Here is a 24,376-nt window from a genome sequence, read left to right as displayed (position 1 = left end):
TAGGATGATGTGACCGCTAGGAGGTTTTTGGCCAGTCTTTGGCAGGTACGTAAATGGCTTACAGTACACTATAGCAAGGGAGGGAGAAATAAAAGCATATTGGCCTGCAGGGTTAGGCAAGTCCTAGTGTCAGGCAATGTTTGCCTTGCAAAGGGAATGTCTTGTATTGTCTTTATTCATTTGGCTCCATGTCCTTTGTTCTACCTGACAACTGGGGGATTGCAGTGGGCATGTGACAAGTACCCTCTTGTCCCAATTTAAAGAAAAGCTTTACTATAACAAATAAAAGGCTGCCACTGCTGACCTCTTGAAAAATGCTAGTTACTTGGCCTGTCTGTGGCTACAAAATGTTGAGGCAGTGACCTGGGCAGTACGTTGAGTCCTAGTCAAATAGAACTCCTGATCTGTCTACTTGTTCCTGACCATTAACTCAGGCAGGCAAATGGCAATAGTAGCCTACGGTGTTCTCCTAGTGCAGGTTCCCATTACATCTTTAAAGAGACCATGTCACCAACTTAAAGACTAATTATTTTAAATGCTAACTGGCAGTGTTTTTTTTTTTTTTTTTCCTTTTTCATAAATGATTTTGTATTCCCTTGCATTGTGCCTTTAAACTTGCTAGAAAATTTGATTATTCTAGGAGGAGTCCATTGCCTAGCACAGCCCCTACTTCCACATCGTAGTCCTCTCCTCTTCTGGGACAGCCTAATTACTCTCTATGCTGGCCCAGCCCCTTCACCTCCTCTGTAACCAGCTGCCAGGGGAGGGGCAAAGGGGAATACTAAAGAGCAGCCCTTCTTAACCAAGGTTCCTTGGAACCCTGGAGTTCCTCCAGAGGTTGCTGGGGGGATCCCTGCGCTGTGGTTGATTGACCTCCCATTTAATAGTGGCTGCAAAGTTCCAGGGACCAATATCACTTGGAAAAAGGGCAGTGGCGGCATACCATCAATGGTCTTTTTAGCGGTCTGTAAGAATGGTATTGTGACCACCACTATAAAGAGGGTATTTTTCCCACTGACCCCAATAATTTGTGCTTAATAAGGGTCCCCCTAGAGCTGATAATTATTTGAGGGTTCTTCTGGAGTAAAAAGATTGAGAAAGGCTGCTATAGAGTGACAGCGCTGAGTCTGCTGGGGGTGCTGACATCACATCCAAGATGGTGGCACTCAGCAACAGCCTCAAGGCTTTTGGATGTCTACACAGGCTTTCAGTTAAATAACATGCCTACAATATCAAAGGCACATAATTCCATGGGATAGTTTTTGTTGAAATTAATGCTCTGCTAACAGGGTCGCTTTTAAACCAAATCTGGCTTAAATTTTTTTGTATAATAGTTTTTAAGGTGCTGCTATGTGTATAAAATATTCATGCACTTTAACAGTGAGGGGGGGGGGGGTTGCTTTCATTGTAGACACGTGACACAGAAATTGTGCAGTAGGGCCAAACTAAGCTATTGGCGCTTAAAGTGATCCTGCTTTTGGGGTATCAAGAGCATGGCCATTTTATGTCTACTGTTTTGAAACCTGGCTAGCCAACCTAAACTCTAGTTAGAACGCTCCTTATCACATTGGTTTGGCAATTGGTAAACCACTATCATCCAACAGTTATTACCTGATCCGTACACCAGTACCAAGCTGCGATGATGGTCAAACCAAAGGTCATTCCTGTCCACGGAAGGTCGCCGGAGACTGGATCTCGGAATAAGTGCATGGCGTCTGACCGAGGAAGATGGCATGTAGTGTTCGGGACCACTAGCATTGGTACAGCCTCAGTATAAGCCTTCTGTAGATTTTGGTAGCCACCAATTTTGTTAAAAGCTGTATAAAGAGGAAAATAAGCACAAATTGTAAACGCAAATCCGTTTTTGCTGTCCGGCAGCTCAAAATGGACACTATGGGATGCACTTATAAAAAGTTTGCAGAGCTATTCCTCCTGTGAAACTGCATGTACATTCGATCACTGCAAAAGGGGGCAAAAACAAAATCTTAGGCTATTTTCTATGTTCTTCATACAGAATAGAGAGTAAAAAGTCCTCAGGAGGGATGTGTTGGAGCTAAAGAGAGTCCAGAGAAGGGCAACTAAACTAATTAGGGGATTGGAGGACCTTGACTATGAAGAGCGTCTGCAATTTATTCTCCCTGGAGAAGAGAGGGGGGACATGATGGCAATTTATAAATATCTTAATGGGGATCCCAGCTTAGAAAAAAAGCTGTTCATTCGAAGGGATTGCATGAGGACTCGAGGGCATACAATGCGATTAGAGGAGAAGCGTTTTAACCTCAGGCAACGTGGGGGGTTCTTTACTGTTAGGGCTACAAGATTGTGGAATTCTCTACCACAAGAGGTGGTTTCTGCGGGTAGTATGGTGGCTTTCAAAAGACTCTTAGACTTGCATCTCAAGGATCAGAACATTCAGGGGTATGTGAGATGATTACAGCCACACACACCTACACAGGTTGAACTGGATGGACTATTGTGTTTATTCAGCCTCACCTACTATGTAAAAAAAATAGTGCCATACTATGGCCAGTAGATGCAGGTGATATTCATAGAAAATACTTGTTTTTCCAATCCTCATCAGCATCATCTAGTGGCCATAATGTGGTATAAACCGGATTCATGCTATTGTGAATAAATGCCATTCAAGCTGGAGAGAAAATAGCCTAATAACATTTGTTTTTGGCCTTATTTGCACTGAACAAATGTACATACAGTTTCACAGGATGAATAGCAATGCTATAGTTTTAATAAATACATCCCTATGGTTTCAGCAATACTCTAGAGGCAGCAGCTATTTTATTATCATATCGCAGTAGCGGTGGGGTGGAGAATGTCGCTCTATAAACAGGGTTAACGTCTAGCATTTTGCACACTTTTTTTTTCTAAACCTTATTGCAGATAAATCCTTATTGTAAATAGCACGTCGGGTGTCTTGCAGCTTTGGTAACAAATTTGTTGGCTGCATCGAGATAACTGTTTGTTTGACTCTGGTAATCCCATTTTAGTCAGGTGAGCTCTTGGCAAGCGTCCATTCTGTCTGTAACAGTATCCAAACTGCGTGATTGTCTAGGAACACTTTGGCGATGTGTCCTCAGGGGCTCGGTGTAGAATAGCAATAAGGCGACTTGTTGGGCGTATTGTACACGTAAACAGGTGGCTGTATTGTGGAGCTGTCAAGCAATATGATAAACTGTGTGACAATTTGGATTGAATGCCCTTTAAAGCCACCTGTTCTGTTTTAGGAGACTCATTGGCTTAAACAAACAGGAAGTACAAATGGTAGTAATCCCAAGCGACCAATCAGAAGGCCTCTTTCACCAAGATGAGTCCAGTTAACCATTATCTGGTTGCTATGGATTACTACGCTTAACACATCGCCACTGCGCTGTATGGATTAAGTCTGTGGATGTGGAAATTCTGAGAGAAAATAACCTCATTTGTTGTCTATAAAATAAATGTTCCCCTTTTTTTGTTACTTATGTTCCAGCCATGACAATCCTGCAAAGTACTGAGACTATTTTTGTACGGTGTATTATAATTTTTAAGCTGTTTTAAATATATGCAGTATTTAAAATCTTTCCTGGTGTCATTGTGATTTTTGTCTCTGTGTATGTTACTTCTGGGTGAAATGTTTGGCCTTGTTCAACAAATTATGTTGCCCCTAACAAAGAGAAACTGTAGTTAATGTGTATTGTAAGCGCCCATTCACACAGGGGCGACACGACTTGCTGGGGCGACCTGTGAAGTTGCGGTGCACATGCACGGACTTCATATAATTAAAGTCAATGCAAGTCGCCTCCAGGTCGCCCCAAAGTAGTATAGGACCCTTTTTCTAAGTCGGCGCGACTTGTGTCGCTCCTATTAGAACGGGTCCTGTGCTAATCAATGGCAGGCGACCTACCGCGACTTGTCAGGCGACCAAGTCCCCTGAGAAGTCGCGCTAGTGTGAATAGGGTCTAAAGCTCACGATAATTGTGGCATAATTAACAGGTCTTTTTTTTTGCACTTATCACACATATAACACTTTCAGTGGCGTATTTAGCAGATGAACTAGCAGCAAAAAAGTGAAGTCGTTGTTGGGGTTTACATAAACTTTAAACCGTTTTGAAATAATTGTGAATTATAATGATCACCCCTCAAGGGTTTGTACTAAGACTAGACAACATCAATCCGAATAGCTTAATTACTTACATGAGAATATCTCCAGGCAAATACAGGACGCTCATTAGATCAGTTTTCAGTTCAGCTTAGGTAATTATCTCACACTGCGACTGTGTTTACAGCTGTGGCCAAAAGTTTTGAGAATGACACAAAGTCCGCTGCCTCAGTTTTAGGCTCGGTTCACACTATTGCGATGCGGGAAGGCTGCGAATTCGCAGCCTGTTCCCGCATCGCACACGCACCCCCGGCAGTTCACACTGCCATATGCGATCCGCTGGGGGTGTCAATGTAATCTTAACGACACCCCCAGTTTGATCGCATATCGCAGTGCGATCGTGCAGTTCGCACAGGATCGGATCGCACAAGTGTGAACCGCTGTGCGATCCGATCCTGATGCGGCAGCAAAAATGCCTCCTGTGCGTCTTTGCTGCGGGTGCGGTGCGAATTTAGCCATACAAACTGTATGGCTAAACTCGCACCGCACAGCTGATCGCATGTCATGTCGGAGCAGTGCGCTCCGACATGACATGCGAACCCGGCACACGCAGTAGTGTGAACCGGGTCTCAATGATGGCAATTTGCATATACTGAAGAGTAATCAAATGAATTGCAATTAATTGCAAAGCCCCTCTTTGCCATGGAAATGAACATAATCTCCTAACAACATTTCCACTGCATTTGTAAAGAAGGCTTCAGCAAGCGTCAGGACCATCTACAGTTGATTCAGTTGCAGGATCAGGGCACCACCAGTGCAGAGATTGCTCAGGAATAACAGCAGGCAGGTGGGGGTGCATCTGCATGCACAGTGAGGTGAAAACTTTTGGAGGATGGCCTGATGTCAAGAAGAGCAGCAAAGAAGCCGCTTCTCTCCAAGAAAAACATCAGGGACAGACTGATATTCTGCAAAAGGTACAAGGATTGGACTGCTGCGGACTGGGGTAAAGTAATTTTCTCTAATGAATCCCCTTTTTCGATTGTTTGGGGCATCTAAAAAAAAAAACCTAAAGGCGAGCACTACCATCGGTTCTCTGTCATGCCAACAGTAAAGCATCCTGAGACCATTATTATGTGGGGTTGCTTCTCAGCCAAGGGAGTGGGCTTAGTGGTTCACACTTGTGCGATCCAATCCTGTGCGTACGATATGCAATCTAACTGGGGGTGTCGTTAACTTTTAATGGACACCCCCTGCGTATCGCATACGGCAGTGTGAACTGCCAGAGGTGCGGATGCGATGCGGGAACAAGCTGCATATTCGCAGCGTTCCCGCATAGCACAAGTGTGAACCGAGCCTCAAGCAGCAGACTTTGTAAAAATGTATATTCTCAAAACTTTAGGCCACGGCCGTACTGTATGTACACATTGATCGGATTTTTAATCTCTGGGTTCAGGATAGATGTCGCTCAAAGGCTCCACTCTACCATGTAAGATAAAAGATACCAAACAACGCATATACAGAACCGTGGTGTTTATTCCAATAGTAAAGCGGGCCATGCGGTAGAAGAATTTTGTTAGAAAATTTCTATTTTTAAGTACCTTTGTTTGATTTTCTAATCGTTTGCATTTGGAAATGAACAATTTCACATGGCAATGATGAGAAAATTAAGAGGAGCGCAATGGAAAATTTTTGTTGAATGAATTTCTAAGAGTTGATGCGGTTTCATTCAGGAAATGACTAAAAATTTTAATATGGAATGCTAAAAGAAAAATAAACTTTGGAGTAAAAATGTTTGAAATTCTAATAGCGTATGGCCAGCTTAACCGTACATAGAAAAACCGTAAACAAAGACAAGTTTAGGCATCAAGTTCAACTAACCTAATGAAGGGCAATGATGCCCAAAACTGTCTTTTTAACAAATACCAATAATAAATCATATATATATATATACAGGGCACCCCCCACTAGAGTCCTTGTCTCCGCCCCCAATCCACCTCTGAGCACTGTCCCTTGGTTTCAGCCCCTACAAACCTCCAATTACCCCCCTCCCCTTTTAGAGAATACTGGGCCAAGTTTCATTTTGTAGTGCTAATTACCCCCCCCCCCCCCCCAACATAATCATATCCTCTACTATCAACAATAGAACCCCTAGCAGACAGCATTAATAGACTTTTCAGCAGCCAGCACCAAAAGACCCTCCCCCCCCCCCCTTTCGACAATCGATTCCCCCCCAGCAACAAAGGATTCCCCCCAACAACAATACACCTCCAGTGAGAATGCATCTCTAAGTAACCAGCATCAACAGACCTCCCAGCACCCTTTGTCAACATATACAGTTAGGCTTCTTTCACACGGCCGTGTGCCCGCATATCATCCCATCCGTTTGCGGATGATATGCGGACATAATGTAGGTATATGGCACTGCGGATGTCAGCGGATGACACCGCTGACATCCGATTTTCCTTCCTTTCCGTTTTTTACACGGAAGAAAAAATAGGGTTCTGTTCCATTCGAAAAAACGGAACAGAACTGAAAGGAGGAAAATCGGATGTCAGCGGATGGTATTCCGCTGACATCCGCAATGCCACTCACTTACATTATGTCCGCAAATCATCCGCAAACGGATGGGATGATTTGCGGACACACGGAGCGGCCGTGTGAAAGGACCCTTAGTGTTGAAGGTACCTCCACCCCAAACTCGCTCATCCATGTCTTTATGGACCTTGAATTGTTCATTGATCCAAGTCATTTGGTGGAGGGGGGTTTATGGTGTGGCTTTGTTTTTCAGGGGTTGGGCCCCTTAGTTCCAGTGAAGGGAACTCTTTTGGACAATTTCATGCTCCCAACTTTGTGGGAACAGTTTGGGGATGGCTCCTTTCTGTTCCAACGAGACTGCGAAAGCCAAGCCCAAGAAAAAAAAAAAAAAAACACACCATAATCCCCCTCCACCAAATGATTTGGACCAGTGCACAAAGCAAGATCCATAAAGACATAGATAAACAAGTTTGGGATGGAGGAACTTGACTGGCCTGCACAGAGTCCTGACCTCAACCCGAATGAACACCTTTGCGATTAATTATAGGGCAGAGTGCGAGCCAGGCCTTCTCGCCCAAAATCAGTGCCTGACCTCACAAATGTGCTTCTGGAAGAATGGTCAAACATTCCCATAGACACTTTCCAAAACTTTGTGGACAGCCTTCTCAGAAGAGTTGAAGCTGTTATAGCTGCAAAGGGTGGGCCAACTCAATATTGAACCCTACAGACTAAGACTGGGATGCCAATAAAGTACATGTGCGTGTAAAGGCAGGCGTCGTAATACTTTTGACAATTTAAGCCCCGTACACACGTACCGATGGTCGGCTTACAAATGTTCCTCTTTTCTCCCCGGGATGTCGGTGTCTGCTGAAAAGTGCAAAGACAGCACAAGGACAGCACAAGAATTTTGTCCGCCGACTGCAGAAGTGATGTCATGTAATGGTTAACTTTCCCTGTGTTTTCTATTTTCTGAGCATGCCCAGTCTTGCAAATCTGCGGTCTGTCGGCCGAATTGTGTACTGACAGGCGAACAATCGTCCGTTCTGGTGTCGGCATACAAATATTTTCATGTTTGCACGAAAGACTTTTGTCCGCGGATTGTGCGCAGACATCTGTCGGAGGCACCATACTAACACGCGTACAATCGGCAGATCCTTCGTCCACCGACGTTTGTATGCCGACGATCGGTACGTGTGTACGGGCCTTTAGTGTGTGTGTGTATATATATATATATATATATATATATATATATACAGTGGGGTGCATGTAGTGGACACAATCCAATAAGAATGATGGGTGCAGGAGATAGACAGGCTTCAGAATATCACTAATAAATTCTGCAAATTTCTACACTCCAATTTGCTGCTGCAGTCTTCAGAGACATGTATTCATCAGGTATAAAGGTAAGTACTCTTTGTATTTAAATGTATCTCATTATCTTGTAATAACGCCACACCTAAGGAAGAGTTGGGATGCTTAAACTGTTGTGTTGTACTTACCTTTGTACCTAATGAAAAAAAGAAAAAGAAATCTGCAGTGTCATTTGTTTTGTGAACAGCCATGCATAGACAGGGAAGAGACTACTAAGCCCTTATAGACCATAAATATGATTATGTCGGAGTTGGGCTTAAAGCACTAAAGAGAATGCTTTTTTTTTTTCCAGCTAGTAATATTTACCTATTATCTTTTTTAACCCCATCCTGTCCCTAACTCCGGGGGGGGGGGGGGGATTGTGAAGAGAATTCAGCTGGTGATTTCTCATTGTTACAGCTGTGTTCATCATCTAGGGAGAGGTAATTATTTACTATCTGATATTCAGTTGCTTTTAGGGACAAATGTTTTATAGAAAAAATGTCCTATAAAGGCCCGTACACACGTACCGATCGTCGGCATACAAACGTCGGTGGACGAAGGATCTGCCGATTGTACGCGTGTTAGTATGGTGCCTCCGACAGATGTCTGCGCACAATCCGCGGACAAAAGTCTTTCTTGCAAACATGAAAATTTTTGTATGCCGACACCAGAACGGACGATTGTTCGCCTGTCAGTACACAATTCGGCCGACAGACCGCAGATTTGCAAGACTGGGCATGCTCAGAAAATAGAAAACACAGGGAAAGTTAACCATTACATGACATCACTTCTGCAGTCGGCGGACAAAATTCTTGTGCTGTCCTTGTGCTGTCTTTGCACTTTTCAGCAGACACCGACATCCCGGGGAGAAAAGAGGAACATTTGTAAGCCGACCATCGGTACGTGTGTACGGGGCTTTAGATTGGCGAACCGCTGAGGTCACCAAATATAACATGTAATTTTTACCTACTTGTAATGGCAGAGCACCTATCACTGAGTCTAGAACAGTGGCTGTGGCCACTACCTCTCTTATAGGGCCCCCCAACCTTCCGTAGTGAACTGCAGTACCCCTGACCTACAACTGTGGTCTCCAACCTTCTACAGTGTCTCCCAGCCCCTACATTGCCTTTAACCTACTGCAACGCCTCCAGCCCCTCCTTAGTGCCCCAAACTTCCAACAGTGTCCCACACTGCCCTCCAGTCTTCCACAGTAGCCCCAGTAGTACCTTCCAGTCTCCCACAGTGCCCATGCAAAGTCCCCAGCCTTCTGAAGAGACCCCTAGAAACCGCATCTCCACAGTTCCCCCAGACTCTTCCAGAAACCTCATTCCCCTACAAGGCCACCTAGTCTCCTTATTCCTTTCCAGAACCCCCATCCCCCAACAGTGACCCCAGCCTCATCCAGACCACTCCAGCATTTCATATTATATTTTGCGTTGTCATCATTTTTTTGTGTGAGCATAAATTTTGTTTACTGTTGGGGCATTTACCATTTTGGACGAATTTACTGGGCCCTGGTCTCAATAGTAGGCAGGGGCAATTAAAAAAAAAAAAATATATATATATATATATATATATATATATATTTCTCTGATGTAACTGGAAGCTATGAGATATTACACTTTTTCACCTCACTGAACAAGCAATGGGCCTGTTCTCAGTGTTCTCTAGGCCTTTTAATAAAGATCTGTCTTCTGTACAGCCCAGGGCCTGGTCTCAGGATTCTATCAGGCCTTACAATGAATTTCTGTCCTCTGTACAGCCTGGGCCCTTGCCTCATGGTTCTCTCAGGCATTTCAATGAATGTCTATCCTCCCCACAAACCCAAGGCCTGATCTCAGGGCTCTCTCAGGCCTTCCAACGAATGTCACCTTTGTACAGCCGAGCCTGTGACCTGGTCTCAGATTTCTCTCAGGCCTTTTAATGTTTATCTGTTCTCCCTACAGCCTGGGGAATTGTCTCAGGGTTCTCTCAGGGTTTTCAATAAATGTCTGACCTCTGTACAGCCTGGGGCCTGGTCTCAGGGTTCTCTCAGGCCTTTTAATGATTAACTGTCCTCCCTACAGCCTAGGGCCTGGTCTCAGAGTTCTCCCAGGCCTTTATTAATGTCTATCCTCTGTACAGCCCGGCGCCTGCTCTCAGGGTTCTCTCAGGCCTTTTAAGGATTATCTGTCCTCCCTGCAGCCTGGGACATAGTCTCTGGGTTCTCTCAGCCCTTTCATTGAATGTCTGACCTCTGTTTAGCCTAGGGCCTGATCTCTGGGTTCTCTTAGCCCTTTCATTGAATGTCTGACCTCTGTACAGCCTAGGGCCTGATCTCAGGGTTCTCTCAGGCCTTTCAATGAATGTCTGACCTCCTGTACAGCCTGGGGCCTGATCTCAGGGTTCTCTCAGGCCTTTCAATGAATGTCTGACCTCCTGTACAGCCTGGGGCCTGGTCTCAGGGTTCTCTCAGGCCTTTCAATGAATGTCTGACCTCCTGTACAGCCTGGGGCCTGGTCTCAGGGTTCTCCCAGGCCTTTCAATGAATGTCTGACCTCTGTACAGCCTAGGGCCTGGTCTCTGGGTTCTCTAAGGCCTTTCAATTAATGTTTGTCCTCTGTACAGCCTGGGGCCTAGTCTCAGGGTTCTCTCAGGCCTTTTAGTGATTATTTGTCCTCCCTGCAGCCTGGGACATAGTCTCTGGGTTCTCTCAGCCCTTTCATTGAATGTCTGACCTCTGTACAACCTGGGGCCTGGTCTCAGGGTTCTCTCGGGTCTATTAATGAATGTTTTTCCTCCTCACAGCCCGGGTAGTACTCATTGTTCTCAGGGCACCTGTTCTATTTCAGGGCATACAAACACTATTTGCATTTTCAAATCATATTGTCATAGTCCTGCTGGTCCATTTGTGTCAGAACACATTGACTGGGTGGAGTATTTGACTAAAAAAACAGAAAACAAAGAGCCTCCTGGATGAATAATGTAACCATAGCACTGAAGAACAGGAAACACCACGTCATATCAGAACACACACCCCAAATCTGAAATAACAGATCAGATGATTACTAATGTATAGCTATGTAATGATATCAGCTTACTCCATACTTGCTGGTAATGGTGCTCCTTGATGTACAACCAAACAAAATGGCTGACAAGTTCAGTTTTAACCAAAAATCACTCATAAAGGGAGAATTTTTAAAAGACACAGATGTAAGCTGCAGTCTTGACTTCTTGTGTAATCACCCCCCCCCCCCCCATGCTTAGTGGTTCCTTCCTTCTGCTGACCCTTACTTCATCACAGGACACAGCAGTGACATAGGAGTCAGCAGAAGGAACCACTGAGTGGAATGGGGGGGGGGGGGCAGGAACATGACACTTACGGAAGTGTCCCTTTCTAAAGAGTCTTCAGCTGGCGATTTTTTTCTTCTTTGCGTGGGTGACTGGAGATTTCAGTATTACTATCATATTTGCAATAAGCCCTTTTATTTACAACTTTATTTTGGTGACCGAGGTGCTTTAGGGGCTCCTTCACACTAGCTGCTGAGGGGCAGTAAAACCCCATAGTTGAGCCACAACTTTACTGCTCCCCAACCACTAACACCCCCACCAATTTTTTTTTTTAATTATACATTTTTTTTTACACTGTTGTTTTAATTTTCTTTTGTATCACTTTTATTGCTGTCACAAGGAAGGTAAACAACCTTGTGACAGCAATAGGCAGTGACAGACCCTTTTTATACAGAGAGACTTGGGGTCTGTAACCCCAAATCTCTCCTCTGATCCGGCTTTGCTTGGCTGTCTGGTGATACAGGAGGGCCCAGGACAGCCGCTAAAGGCAGCAAGGGGGATGGGGGGGGGGTTTGCTGTTCCGATTGCTATTACAAGAGAGCCAACTGCCAGCTGTACAAAAAGGGTACCTGGTACAGACGCTGAAAAATGTCCCCCTAGACAAACGCCTTGTTTGCCTCACAGTAGATAAGTCCCTGGTCACCACACATTTAGGCTGGCCATACACTATACAATTTTCTTATTCAATTTCCTTTCGATTTACCTTAAACTATGTAGTGCAAGGGCCTGCCTGACTGCATACAAATTGAAAGTGTTTAGGTTTGACCCTATATTACATGGTTTTGGTAAATCTAAAGGAAAGTTGAACAAGAAAATTGTATAGTGTATGGCCAGCCTTACGTGCTACTGTAACTCAAAAAGCGTTTTACCACATTACTCAAAAGCATCAGTGTAAATGGCTCCCTAAGCCCTTGCCATCACCAACCAGGGCCCCCTTTAAGACACACGCTTAGGCTGGGTTCATACTATTGCAATGTCAGACATCGCATGTGATTCGCACAGCATTGCTGTGCAGATCACGTGCGATGTCTGTGCGATGCAAATTTAGCCAGATTGCATGGCTGAATTAGCATCACATTCGGACAAAAATGGTGCAGGGCCCCCTTTTGTAGTCCCATGCGATCTGATTTCTGCACCATTTGACAGTTCGCACTGCGATCTGCGAACCGATCTGGGGGGGTGTCATTAACTTATTATTGACACCCGCCTCGGTTCGCATAGGGCAATGTGAACTGCCTGCCAAAGACATGCGATGTGGGAACCCGCACTGGAATCGCGCTGGTTTCAGCATCGCAATACTGTGAAAGCCTTAAAGATTTCTGCAATACAGCAGTAAAAAGAGCACTGATGATGTACAGAGTGCAGCGATCCATAAATCAGATCCACCAATCATATTCTAGTTTATCACAGTCATGTGAAAGTGTGCGATGATTTGTTGCTGTAGATTGCTGCATTTATTGTTCCTTACTGCTATATATTGCTATGGATATCATTCTTTATCTTAAAGGGATTGTAAAGGCAGAAGGTTTTTTCATCTTAGTGCATTCTATGCATTAAGATAAAAAAAACCTTTTGTGTGCAGCAGCCGCCATCAGCGGCAGCTGGTGCATGATAATTTGGGGGGGGGGGGGGGGGCAGTGCTCTGCGCCCCGAGCCCACCCTTTTTTTGAAGCCTATTAGAACCTCTGGCTCTAATCAGGTGCTTAAAAAAAAAAAAACTTGTTGGAATCCATGCATCTGGTGCCCTGCATGTAGATTAGGGGGCCGGATGCATGGATGGGGGGGCGGCGCCCCTAATGGACGGGCTGCCACTGGCCCCCATAATACTTATCTGAGCACGTCTTTATCCAGCAATGTTGCAGGAGTGTGTCTCCTCATTGGCTGAGACAGCAGTGCGGCATGATTGGCTCCTGCTGCTGTCAATCAAAATCATTCAGCCAATCAGGAAAGAGAGGGGTGGGGCCGGACCTTGGCTCCTTGTCTGAATGGACACAGGGAGCTGTGACTCGGCTCGGGTGCCCCCATAGCAAGCTGCTTGCTGTGGGGGGGCACTCAACAGGAGGGAGGGGCAAGGAGAGCTGAAGAGGGACTCAAGAAGAGAAGGTGCAAAACCAACTGCATTGAGCAGGTAAGTATAACATATTTGTTTAAAAAATAAAATAAAATAAGACTTTACAATCACTTTAATAAATAAAGCCTCTTCTTCAGTGTTGCACAGTTGTAGTCTCCTCTCCTATACTGAACTTGCTTACTCTGCTGTCACTGCACACTGTGAGCTTTTCACAATGTGCATTAGAAGCTGCAGCAAGTCAGATACAGCTCACCTCATTTCTTGGCTAGAGGACGTCCAGCATCACTATCATCTAGCACTTTCCTCCCCAGCCTGACTGGCCTGCCCCTTTCATTCATTAGATGTAAGTTTCTTTAATCATGGAGGCTCAGAATCACATGTGAGCATTACCTAGAATGGTCTACATGCAAATGCAGCCTAGCAATGCCCACTTCTTCAGACTGACACCGACCCATCAACGCATTTTTTTTATATTTGCATAACTCCTCCTAACAGCCAGCCCACTGCTTGCATCAGGGCTGAAGTCATTAGAGAGGACTACTGAGGCAGGGTGCTGTGATGTTTTAAGGAAGCTCTGTACACCCCCCTTTTGGCCCCTCCCACCAGCCATGATCTGCCTGCATTGCATAGAGAAGCACAGAGACAGTGATGACATCCCTGGATGTTCAATAAGGTATGTCATGTAAACAGAAATGTTTTATTTAACATGTTGATGAGAGGGAAAAAGGGAACCGAGGATGCAAAATGACTGAATTTCTAACCCATTCCTACTCTAGGAAGTCTTGCCATTTATAATTTTTAAATAATATGACTGTTTTATCATTGCTTTTCCGTTTTCTTTTCTAGATCTGTAACTTACATGGATACCTTAGTTGTGCAGTGGGTTGGAAAGTTGATAATTACCTGTTATAGTCAGGATAACGGCACCCACAATCATGATCACAGTTTGTAGGGCATCAGTGTAAATCACAGCGGCCAGACCTCCTAAAAAAACATTGTGGGGGAAAAAAAATGGGATTTATTATAGAAATTAGAAATTTATGAACATAAGATTTTCACTTGATAATGCAAGATTCAGAAAATAATAGTGCAATAATGTTGTTTTGGGCTGCAGTACTGGTCCAAACCTGCTGGGGGGGGGGCAGTCAGTCGCCAGCAAAGGCTATGGAAAACCTATATTGTCCTCTGCCTACCAGTGAGCAGCTATGTTAACCACTTTAGCCCCGGAAGGATTTGCCCCCTTCCTGACCAGGCCCTATTTTGCGATTCGGTTATTTTAACGGACAATTGCACGGTCGTGCGACGCTGTACCCAAACAAAATTTACGTCCTTTTTTCCCCTAAAATAGAGCTTTCTTTTGGTGGTATTTGATCACCTGTGCGATTTTTATTTTTTGCTATAAACAAAAAAAGAGCGACAATTTTGGGAAAAAAAAAAAACAATACTTTTCACATTCTGCTATATGGAATCCCCCCCCCCCCCCCCCCCCAAAAAATGTAAAAATCTACATTTTTTAACATTTTAGGCCAATTTGTTTCCTGCTACATATTTGTGGTAAAAAAAAAAATCGCAATAACCGTATTTTGATTGGTTTGCGCAAAAGTTATCGCGTCTACTAACTATGGGAAAGATTTATGTAATTTGTATTGTTTTTTTTTACTAGAAATGGCAGCGATCTGCGATTTTTTTTTTGCGGGACTGCGACATTGTGGCGGACAGATCGGAGCCCTAACTGATATTTTTGACACTTTTGGGGGGACCAGTGACATTACTACAGTAATCAGTGCTAAAAATATGCACTGTTACTGTAATAATGCCATTGGCATGGAAGGGGTTAACACTATGGGTGATCAAGGGGTTAGATGTGAGCCTAGGGGAGTGATTCTAACTGTGAGGGGGGTGTGGCTTCTGAGATGACCATAGAGACATGTGATCCTATATAGCAGGATCACATGATCTCTATGATCATCTCAGGTAGAAGGACGGTTAGCTGTGTTTACTCTCTCAGCGGGGAACGATCGCGGGTGTCAGGCGGCAATTGGAGCCACCTGACACACACATTAGCTTCCCCGCTGACACGCGGGGGCTGGAGTGCGCTGTTGGCGGCGCACAATCGCCCCCCTAGCCTCCTGAGATCGAGCGACATAGACCTACGTCACTTTGCCCAGGAGCGGCTGCCTGCCCCAGTAAATCTGCGGTAGGCGGTCGGTAACTGGTTAAACATAAAAAGTCCACAGGTGTGTTATAATGATCCCAGTGAGTATCTCTACCATACACCACCTTGAAGAGTGATCCTGCGTGTCAACACCACCACCAAAATGCTGAAAAACTCCCTTACCAAATGACATGGACCTCTCCATTACAAAAGGTCGCAAACGCTCCATACCCAGCCAGGGCCTTTAAAGCTTCAGAGGGTCTTCCAACTTGACACACCACTCTTCAAGGTGGTGGATGGTAGAGATACTCACCGGGATCATCATAACACATTTGTGGACTTTTTGTACTGGTTCACACATATGCAGTGCGGGAACCCTGCAAATCCACTGCAGTTCCCCCATCGCACTCGACTCGCAGGCAGTTCACACTGCCTTATGCGAATAGCTGGGGATGTCAATACAAAGTTAAAGAGGAAGTAAACCCTCCTCTGACACTTTTACCTATAGCTAAGCCTATGATAAGACTTACCTATAGGTACTGTAAATATCTCCTAAACATGTACCGTTTAGGAGATATTTGCCTTACATGCATCCAGTGACGTCACTGGCGCATGCGCTCTGAAGGAACGGCCAATCGTGCCCTTCCTTCAGAGTCCCGTGCCATGACTGTCGGCTCTCTCGTGTGTGCGCGGGAGTGACGTCACCATGGCTCCGGCCAATCAGATGGCCGGATGCCGCGATCCCGGAAGACGGGCGACTGGACATGTCGCCCGTCATAGAGGTGAGTGAGCGGCATGGCGGGGGCTCGTTCTAAGGTAAGTATTGCATAATGAGCTAATATGCAATGCATACTAGCTCATTATGGCTTTCTCTTGCAGGGTGGAAAAAAAAAAAAATGCACGGGTTTACAACCTCTTTAAAGACTCCCAGATCAGTTCGCAGTGTAAACTGTCAATTCGGACATGAATCGGATTGCATAGGTGTGAAAACCCATGCGATCCGATTGTGGTGCGGACCAAAAAAATGTCCTGTGTGACTTGGGTCCGAATGCATTGTGAATTCAGCCATACAATCTGTATGGCTGAATTCGCAACACACAGATATCGTGTGTGATTTGCATAGCAGTGCGATGAGAATCACATGCGATGTCTGACATCGTATATGTGTGAACCGGCACTATATGTGTAATACTTTAGCAAAACTTAAAAAAGCTATACTATACTATACAGTATCTGAAAATGATTCAACCCTGATGTACTGATAGCCTCATTTCCTGAGGCATGAACACACCAGGACAGTACAAATAACCCCCAAATAGTCACTTTTTGGAAAGTAGGCAGTCCAAGGTATTTATTAAGAGGCGTGGTGAGTTTTTTTGAAGTTGTAATATCTTGTGGTAATTTTTTGGAACATAAAGAAATTTAAAAAATATATATTTTTAAAAATATATACATTTTTTTTTTTTTTACATACTGTCACCAGTGCAGTACAGCATCATCATATAATGGGTGTGGCAGTGATCAGGGACACTGACAGGTGACAGTATGTAAAAATATAATAATCATAATTTTTTTAAATTTGTGCTGCCCACTAGAAGACCGATCAGGTGTTGTGCGTCCTCCTCTAAACTACACTATGAAAATGCCACAGACGGGTTTCCTTTCCTCCAGATGTTGTATGTAAATATGAGTTTGCTTCTATGACAAATAAGGTCACTGTCCCACCTGCAATGGTGTATAGTGCTGTCACCACCAGCATCAGGACGGTGGAGAGGTAGAGATTCCATCCCAGGCACACCTGGACGAAGAGTGCCCCAGAATACAGGTCTGTCTGTAAAGAAACAAAAAAGGAACACGGAGTGTTAGAAACTTCTCAGCTTGGAGAGCCCATAGACATCTGCCTACTAAATCCATCCTATGTGTCACCTATTTTCATGTGTGTATACAGAAGATTAAATACAGCTCCTGGTTATAGGGGACCTTCTGAAATGTGCCCTCCAACTATCTGATCAAGAAATCGAATAAAAAAAATAAATAAATAAATATATATATATATATATATATATATATACACACACTATATAAAAAAATTGGTCTGATTATCTGTATAATAGAACCCTTAAATTGAGCATCACACTATATGTGATGAATTGGATGTTAAAAAGACACAGGTCCTCTTTAATACAGCTACAAATAGAAAAAAATTACATTAACATAAAGAGAAATTAAAGCTCATATCATATCAAACACTAAGAGTGGTAAAACTAACATTATATATTGTATGTGCTGTTACATAAATGAAAGCCTAGGCCTAGCCTAGAGTTAATTATTGTTTTCCAGTTTGTCTAGAGGGGGGAAGAGTTAAAGTCTCAAAGGTCACCTGCAAATAAAGCTTAGGCTGTATAAGTAAACACTCTATACTTCCCTTCCTAGCAACCTGTGCATTGAAATGCTGACACTTCTCTCCTATTTGGACGTTGCATGTATTCAACACTTCCAAGGGTGTCAAATGATTGCTCCCCCTGCCGCACACTGTGGTTTCTTCCTCGTGTAGTATCATAGTAGCAAGTGGGAGGAACTAGAGCATGCATTGGGGGGAGCAGGTATTTACCACACCTGGTGATCCTGAAAGTAGAGTCTAGTACACACTATAAGAAACCGGGCGAACATTTTAGTCCAAAAAATTTTCGTACAATTTTTGTATAGTGTGTACACAACTTTCGACAGCCGATTTCAAATTTTTGTATGAAAATTCTCCAAGGGACTAATTCCAAAAGTTATCTCGTACAGGAATAAAACGAACGATTTTCGCTTAATGTGTACCGTTTTCGTACGATTTTTGTACAAGAAAAATCAGAAAAGAAACTGTGCATGATCAGAAACAATAAACAACAACAAAAAAAAAGCCTTTGTCGTACGAGAATTTTCTTACGAATCTTCGTTCATCGGTTTCGATTTGCTGTGAAACAACGAGAAAATCAGACGATCGTTTGCCCGAATTTCTAATAGTGTGTACCCCACTTACCAGACTCCCTGCTCTTGAATGGCAGCGCTAAGGCTACATACTAGGGATGCACCAATACCGCTATCAGTGCCGGTTTTGAGTATTTTCATGAGTACTTGTGAAAATGCTCCCCATACCAAAACCGTTTACGTCCAGACAAAATGAATTGGCGCAAATAGCACTGCAAAGAATCGCATGCAATTTTAACAGGAATGTGGTGCGATTCCCATCCGAATCACATGCGGTTTACCGCATCGCTCCTGTGTGCACCTAGGCTAAAAGCACTATAACAATCCCTACTACATACGCATGGGCAGATAGCCACGGTGCATGGGCAGATAGCCACGGTGAGAATCTCAGTGGCAGGAATCTACGGATTCCTGCTGACAGGCTTGACAGTTGAGTGCGGATAGCAGCAGCCACTGAACCCATACACTGTAACGACAGGCTGATGCAGATATTTGTGCCCGTTGGAATAGCCAGCACAATAAGCGCCCAGCTGCAATACCACACTGATTGTGCAAACAGCCACTCACAGGTATCAAACCCAGCAGCACGAATCAGTTTATACCTGCTGCTGGGATTCGACCATGGCTAAACGCTCGTGTGAATGCATCCTAACTCATTCGATTGTATCTATTGAGGAGCAGTGTTGTAATTCTAGGGCAGGAAGGGAAGTGTTAGAACTACAGAACACCTCCCCCTCTCTTTAGCTCCATAACACAGGGGGAAGTGCTCCAAAGTTCTAACTCAATTCCTGATATTATAGCTTGATATAACACTGTAGAGTTCAAAATACTAATAATAACTTACAAAGCCATCCACAACGATGCCCCCAGCTACATCACTAACCTAGTCTCAAAATGCCAACCGAATTGTCCTCTTTGCTTCTCCCAAGACCTCCTGCTCCCTAGCTCCCTCATCACCTCCTCCCATACTCACCTCCAGGACTTCTCCCGAGCCTCTCCCATCTTTTGGAATTCCCTACCCATTCCCAATCTGTCCAACTATCTTCAGCCCTTCCACTTTTAGGCGATCCCTGAAAGTTTTCCCTTCAGGGAAGCCTATCCTTTCCTCACCTTACAACTGTACATTTATTTACTCCATCAGTCCATCCCCCACACTTATTACCCTTTGTATCACTTGACCCTCCCTCTTAGATTGTAAGCTCTAATGAGCAGGGCCCTCTGATTGATCCTGTAGTGAATTGTATTGTAACTGTATTGTCTGCTCTAACATTGTAAAGCGCTGCACAAACTGTTGGCGCTATATAAATCCTGTATTATAATAATGTAACAAAACACTTCCAGTGGTAAATTCAACAGACAAAAATGGGGCAGATAAGAGGATTGGATCTACATACACTTTAAGCCTTCCAAATCTGGTTCCATCTGTCTATCAGGTAAGACTACATCTGCATTGTCAGCATGAGCTCAGTGTTTGTGTTTTCTGTACAAATTCCATAGATTATCCTTCTGTGCACAGGACTTTGTTACTCAGTTATCTAAACATCTGTACTACAGCATGTCAACAATAGTTACAGTGCATCCGGAAAGTATTCACAACGCTTCACTTTTTCCACATCTTGTTATGTTACAGCCTTAGGCTCCATGTACACGGGACGCTGGAAATGGCCGTTTAGGAGCAGTTGGGCGTTTTTTTCAGAAGTCCCTGAACGCAGCTCCATGTTATCTTATCTGTCCATGTACACATGGTAGTTTACAGTCATTTGCAGGCAGTTGCGTTCAGGGACTTTTTTTAGAACGCAATTATATTGCGTTCGAACGTGTGTTTCCCGACGTTTCAAACGCAGAAACGTGGCCGAACGTGACTAAACGTGACTGAACGTGATGAACCTACGTTCAGCCACGTTATACGTTTTTTTTCTTCCATTCAAAATCAATGGTTCCCTATGGGAGCCTATTGATTTGAATGGAAGTCGCACCGCAAGTCGGATCCGACTTGCGGCACGACCTGCACTGTGAGAATCTTGAGGGGGAACTCCACGCCAAAAATGGGAAAAAAAACTGCGTGGGGTTCCCTCTCAGGTTCCAAACCAGGCCCTTCGGGTCCGGAATGGAATTTGAGGGTAGCCCCACGCCGAAAAAACGGCGTGGGGTCCCCCCCAAAATCCATACCAAACCCTTATCCGAGCATGCAGCCCGGCAGGCCAGGAAAGGGGAGGGGACGAGCGAGCGGCCCCACCCCCCCTGGACCACACCAGGCCACATGCCCTCAACATGGGGGGGGTGTTGGTGCTTTGGGGCAGGGGGAGCTCTGCACCCCCCACCTCAAAGCACCTTTCCCCCATGTTGATGAGGACAAGGGCCTCATCCCCACAACCCTGGCCGGTGGTTGTGGGGGTCTGCGGGCAGGGGGCTGATCAGAATCTGGAAGCCCCCTTTAACAAGGGGGCCCCCCAGATCCCGGACCCCCTCCCTGTGTGAATGGGTATTGGGGTACACTGTACCCCTACCCATTCACCCCATAAAAGATAGTGTATGGAAATAATGACAGGAGACGTTTTGGAAAGTTTATTAAAAATCTTCATCCGGCTCTTCGGGGTCTTCTCCTCTCCGGGGGTCTTCTGCTCTTTTGCTGTCCGCCCTTCTGCTGTCCTCTCCTCTCCGGGGGTCTTCTGCTGTCTTCTCTCGTGGGGTCTTCTGCTCTTTTGCTGTCCGCCCCCTTCTGATGTCCTCTCTTCTTGTCTTCTTCTCTCCGGTCTTCTGCTCTTGTGCTGTCGGCTCTCGGCTCTCGGCTCTCGGCTCTCCTTCTTCCTCCGGTCCTCCTCCGACGACGTCTCCAGCGATTATGCCGGCCTCTGGTCTCTGCAGCTTATTATATAGCCATTAGGGGCGTGGCCGCCAGATGACGTCATCGGGAGACCACGCCCCTTGTGTCACATGTGACGTCACTCTAGAACCCCACGCAGTTTTTTTTCCCATTTTTGGCGTGGAGTTCCCCCTCAAGATTCTCACAGTGCAGGTCGCGCCGCAAGTCGGATCCGACTTGCGGTGCGACTTCCATTCAAATCAATAGGCTCCCATAGGGAACGATTGATTTTGAATGGAGGCAGAAAAACGCTGCTAAAAGCAGCGTGGCCAAACGTGCAATAACGCAAATGGAAAAAGCTACTGAAAGCACGTTTAACAGCTGCTTTTTCCCGGCGTCAGAAATAGCTTTGCAGGACGTTTTTTCTAACGTCCCGTGTACATGGAGCCTTATTCCAGCATGGATTCAATTTATTTTTTCCCTTAAAATTCTACAAACAATACCCCATAATGACAACGTGAAAGAAGTTTGTTTGAAATCTTTTGCAAATTTTTTAAAAATAATACATAAGTATTCACAGCCTTTGCTCAATACTTTGTTGAAGCATCTTTGGCACCAATTACAGCCTCAAGTCTTTTTGAATATGATGCTACAAGCTTGGCACACCTATTTTTGGGCAGTTTCTCCCCTTCTTCTTTGCAGGACCTCTGAAGCTCCATCAGGTAGGGTGGGGAGCGTCGGTGCACAGCCATTTTCAGATTTCTCCAGAGATGTTCAATCGGGTTCAAGTCTGGGCTCTGGCTGGGCCACTCAAGAACATTCACAGAGTTGTCCCTTAGCCACTCCTTTGTTATCTTGGCTGTGTGCTTAGGGTCGTTGTCCTGTTGGAAGATGAACTTTTGCCCCAGTCAAGAGCGCTTTGGAGCATATTTTCATCAAGGATGTCTCTGTGCATTCATCTTTCCCTCGATCCTGACCTAGTCTCCCAGTTCCTACTGCTGAAAAAACATCCCCACAGCATGATGCTGCCACCACCATGTTTTACTGTTGGGATTGGCCAGGCGATGAGAGGTGCCTGGTTTCCTCCAGACATGAAGCTTTCCACTCAGGGCAAAGAGTTTAATCTTTGTTTCATCAGACCAGAAAATGTTGTTTCTCATGGTCTGAGAGTCCTTCAGGTGTGTTTTGGCAAACTCCAGGTGTGCTGTCATGTGCCTTTTACTGAGGAGTGGCTTCCGTCTGGCCACTCTACCATACAGGCCTGATTGGTGGAGTGCTGCAGAGATGGTTGTTCTTCTGGAAGGTTCTCCTCTCTCCACAGAGAAACGCTGTAGCTCTGTCAAAGTAACCATCGGACTCTTGGTCACCTCCCTGACTAAGACCCTTCTCCCCCGATCGCTCAGTTTGGCCAGGCGGCCCACTCTAGTAAGAGTCCTGGTGGTTTCAAACTTCTTCCATTTAAGGATGATGGAGGCCACTGTGCTTGGTATATTCAATGCTTCAGATATTTTTCTGTACCCTTCCCCAGATCTATGCCTCCATACAATTCTGTCTCGGAGGTCTACAGACAATTTCTTGGATTTATTAGCTTGGTTTGTGCTCTGACATGCACTGTTACCTGTGGGATGTTATATAGACAGGTGTGTGCCTTTTCAAATTATGTCCAATCAACCAATTATACCACAGGTGGACTCTAATCAAGTTGTATAAACATCTCAAGGATGATCAGTGGAAACAGGATGCACCTGAGCTCAGTTTTGAGTGTCATGGCAAAGGCTGTGATTTTTTTTCTTTTATTTTTAATAAATTTGCAAAGATGTAAAACTTATTTTACGTCGTCATTATGGGGTATTGTTTGTAGAATTTTGAGGAAAATAATCCATTTAATCCATTTTGGAATAAGGCTGTAACATAACAAATGTGGAAAAAGTGAAGCTCTGTGAATACTTTCCGGATGCACTGTATATACATCATTCAATGTGCTTAAGGCCCCTTTCACACAGGCGGACCGTTCATTTTTTTGGCGGATCTGTACGGTCCCCCCATGCATTCCTATGGGGCATCAGATGTCAGCGGAGACATGTCCGCATCGCTTCCCTTGTGTTCAATTTCCCTAATCAAACATAAAATTAGCTGTGTAATTCACAGTGACACACAGCAGCTGAAAACTGAAATCAGGCTTGCAGTAGAAGTGGTTTCTCTGTAAACCGGTGGTGGGCAAGATTATAAGGTACTTGAGTGAGTTTACAGGGGGAGACAGCTCAGGATGAGTGTCACCTGTATACTGGTGCTCTGCTAAAAGTCCAAAGAAAAGGCGGGGCAGGGACAAAGAATCTGCACAGATGTAGACTCTGAAAAGCAGGCGCAGCAGAACAGCAGGTGTGGGTGAACCGCATGAAATTATGTATTTCAGTTCTGATTCCAAATTTCTATTTATCTGTGCTGATAATGCATAGATAAATAGTAATAACAGCGCTTCCAGGAATTGCATCAGATGTTGAGATAATCACACATGAACAGTAGTTCTCCATTGCTGGACTACAGAATGCTTCCCTCTTATGTTATGGAGAGGGGGAGAAAGCCTGCAGTCCAGCAGGGGAAGGGGGGAAATCAGGTAGAAGTGACAACCCTGCTTAATATTTTGGTGTAGCAGAGGCAGCATTCTGAGCTTCCTTTAGGACTCCATTCACACCAATGCGTTTTTTCATGCTTTTTGCAGAAATGCAGGACATTTTTTTAACATGGGTTCCTATGGAACACATTCACATCAATGCATTTTTGTGCCTCTGCATTTTCGGAAAGGGTCAGGGACTTTTTAAATGCAAAACGGTGCTTTTTCGGGTTAATAGACTTCAATGAAGAAGCAGAAAAGCACGTAGTGCCTTTTTACCGCGATTAGCGTTTTTAAATCTGCCCAACAACAAATCCCCCCCCCCACCAAAAAAAAGCATAAAAAACGCAAATAGCAGTAAAATCGCAGCAAAATCCCTGTAAAAAAACGTGGAAAGCACAACAAAAAGCACTACAGAAATGCTCAAAAGCACATGCATAGGTGTGAAT

General features: G+C 44.7%; 1 protein-coding gene across 1 annotated transcript in view; it reads right to left on the bottom strand.

Annotated features, from left to right (window-relative positions):
• The window catches only part of SLC5A10 (solute carrier family 5 member 10), a 273,294-nt gene that overhangs the window by 190,227 nt on the left and 58,691 nt on the right, over window positions 1-24,376 (bottom strand). The window contains exons 6-8 of the mRNA XM_082260605.1: window positions 17,266-17,371; window positions 14,289-14,369; window positions 1,612-1,817 (exon numbers count right to left, since the gene is read on the bottom strand). Coding sequence (XP_082116731.1) covers window positions 1,612-1,817; window positions 14,289-14,369; window positions 17,266-17,371 — 393 coding nt within the window. The remainder of the gene's footprint in view (window positions 1-1,611; window positions 1,818-14,288; window positions 14,370-17,265; window positions 17,372-24,376) is intronic.

Source organism: Pelophylax lessonae, assembly GCF_965119305.1.
Source record: "Pelophylax lessonae genome assembly, chromosome: 6".
Lineage (NCBI taxonomy): Eukaryota > Metazoa > Chordata > Amphibia > Anura > Ranidae > Pelophylax > Pelophylax lessonae.
This window is presented reverse-complemented; position numbering and strand designations above follow the sequence as displayed.